The sequence below is a fragment of the Cyprinodon variegatus genome, unplaced genomic scaffold (assembly GCF_000732505.1).
Source record: "Cyprinodon variegatus isolate N-32 unplaced genomic scaffold, C_variegatus-1.0 Scaffold1461, whole genome shotgun sequence".
Classification (NCBI taxonomy): domain Eukaryota; kingdom Metazoa; phylum Chordata; class Actinopteri; order Cyprinodontiformes; family Cyprinodontidae; genus Cyprinodon; species Cyprinodon variegatus.
The window spans coordinates 88,614-90,554 of NW_015151914.1; the positions used below are offsets into that span (position 1 = coordinate 88,614).

Below are 1,941 nucleotides of genomic sequence, written 5' to 3' on the forward strand. Positions count from 1 at the left end.
TTTTGCACATTGTTAGACCTTTTTAGTTGAATAAGTGAAGTGAAGCTGAAAACTCGTCCTCCATCTCTGACCCTGACGACCTCAGAAAGCAGGGGAGCTGGATTCTTTATCTCTCTGAGTCTAGCTCATCTTTTAATCTCTTCTCATTCTAGTTCTGCTGCTAGTTTCTCTCCTCCTTCTTCATTTAACTTCATCTCCCTGGTTTTGTCAAGCCTCCTCTTCCTCGCTCGCCTTTCGCTCTTTGAGGGTCTAGAAGAAAGGCTGGTGCATTCCTACAGCCTGGAGACCGTTCCCCTCTTTCAGGCAGCGGCACAGAGAGTGACAGAGGAATTAGAATAAGAATGGCTGCCCATTCAGCCCCAAGGGGGGGGCTGGGTCCCGTACAGCGCCCTGCGCTCCCATTGGACGCAGCATTCCCTCTGTTTTTACACTGCTGCCGCCAGTTATGCTCTGAAGTTTGTTTTACATTCTGGGGCACATAGTGAGCCGCATGTTCATGCAGGCGTAACGTTCACAGACGGGTCCACAGTCTGCACAGATGGTCTGCACAGACGGGTCCACAGTCTGCACAGACGGTCTGCACAGGTGCAGTGAGAGGCAGAGGTCTGGACGGGAGAAGCTGTGAGCACGCAGCGGAGAGCGAGGTGAGTCTGGAGGTAATGGACTACGGCGTTGCTGCAGGTGGAGGATTAAAAGGCCACCCTGTGCTGTCACCACGGCTGTGGGTCGCTTGGAGGTGAAGTTTGAGTCTGTTTGCTGCTGAAATCCAGCAAAGCTGAAGGCTTCCTCTGTAGATCTTCTCCTCCTTTAGTTCAGTGGAGGACCAGAGCAGGTCCCATGGCACATTTGGTTCTTCTGAAATGGTGACTCAGACTTATCCTTTCATGCTGAAGTTCAGTTTGCATCGTGTTCAAGTTGCTCCTATGAACAACGTATTTCTGGATGTCTGTGTGGATAACGGCTCATTCTGCATGTTTCATAAACATTATGTTGTCATCAGCTAAAAGCTTCATAATTACGGTTTCTTGCTCCTCTTTCATTCAGCTCTCTGTTCTTTGACATAAGTCTGCTGAAACATGCCCTGATTTTCTGTTGATCATTGCTGAAATATGACTTTACTTCTGTTTATTTTATCTACATTCATTAAAGCTAAATTAGCTGATAAACAAAAGGCTCTTCAGGTTTTTCTGTGACTGATTCCTGGTTTCTTTGCCGTTTTGTTCCCAAACCTAAAGCGGAATAATGAGCTGCTGCTTCTGATGTAGTTCTGAATCTATCAGAAATAAATGACATAATTATGCTTTTTAAATATCTTGTAATAAATGCATCAAAGCTGATATACCTGCTGGATTCTCTGGATACATCATGTGTTTCGTTATTAAAGGAACATTGTGAGCTTTTGCTCATCAGAGCATCTCTTCCTTCTTAACAAAGTCTTTCCCCGTTTTCTTCGTTTTCTCCACTGTTTTCATTCCACTGTTGATTTTATTTATCGTTCCATCAACAATCCCGAAAGCATTAATTAAAGAAATACATTCACTTATATTTTTTACTGCAATCAGTTGTTGATTTGTTGGTTTCTTGCTTCCGTTTTGTGTTTTGCAGACAGAGAAACGGTGTGATCTCCATCCGCGGGGCGATCAGGATGATGACGGCTTGTATCGGCCTTCTGCTGCTGGGTGAGAAGCGCTGATCCATGTCCTGCTCTGGGTTTGCTTTAAATATCAACTTTTGGAGACTATGTGACACTTTATTATGTCCATGGATTATTATGGATTATTATGGATTTAGATCTTCAGTTTGAACTTTAATGATGATCCACTGTTGATCAGAGAGGAAATCAAACTATCCTCTGACATGGGAGCTGGCTCGGAGCTCGTCTGCCTGGCTGTGTGTTTCCTGGACGGGGCCGCCTGTGGAGCTGGTTGACAGTTGCCTTTT

The 1,941-nt window shown here is 45.0% G+C and overlaps 1 protein-coding gene across 1 annotated transcript in view; it reads left to right on the forward strand.

Annotated features, from left to right (window-relative positions):
* LOC107103488 (laminin subunit beta-1-like) overlaps positions 1-1,941 on the forward strand; it is a gene marked incomplete at its 3' end in the record, with an annotated part of 70,399 nt that overhangs the window by 9,230 nt on the left and 59,228 nt on the right. Inside the window, exon 2 of the mRNA XM_015403212.1 lies at positions 1,606-1,679. Coding sequence (XP_015258698.1) covers positions 1,606-1,679 — 74 coding nt within the window. The remainder of the gene's footprint in view (positions 1-1,605; positions 1,680-1,941) is intronic.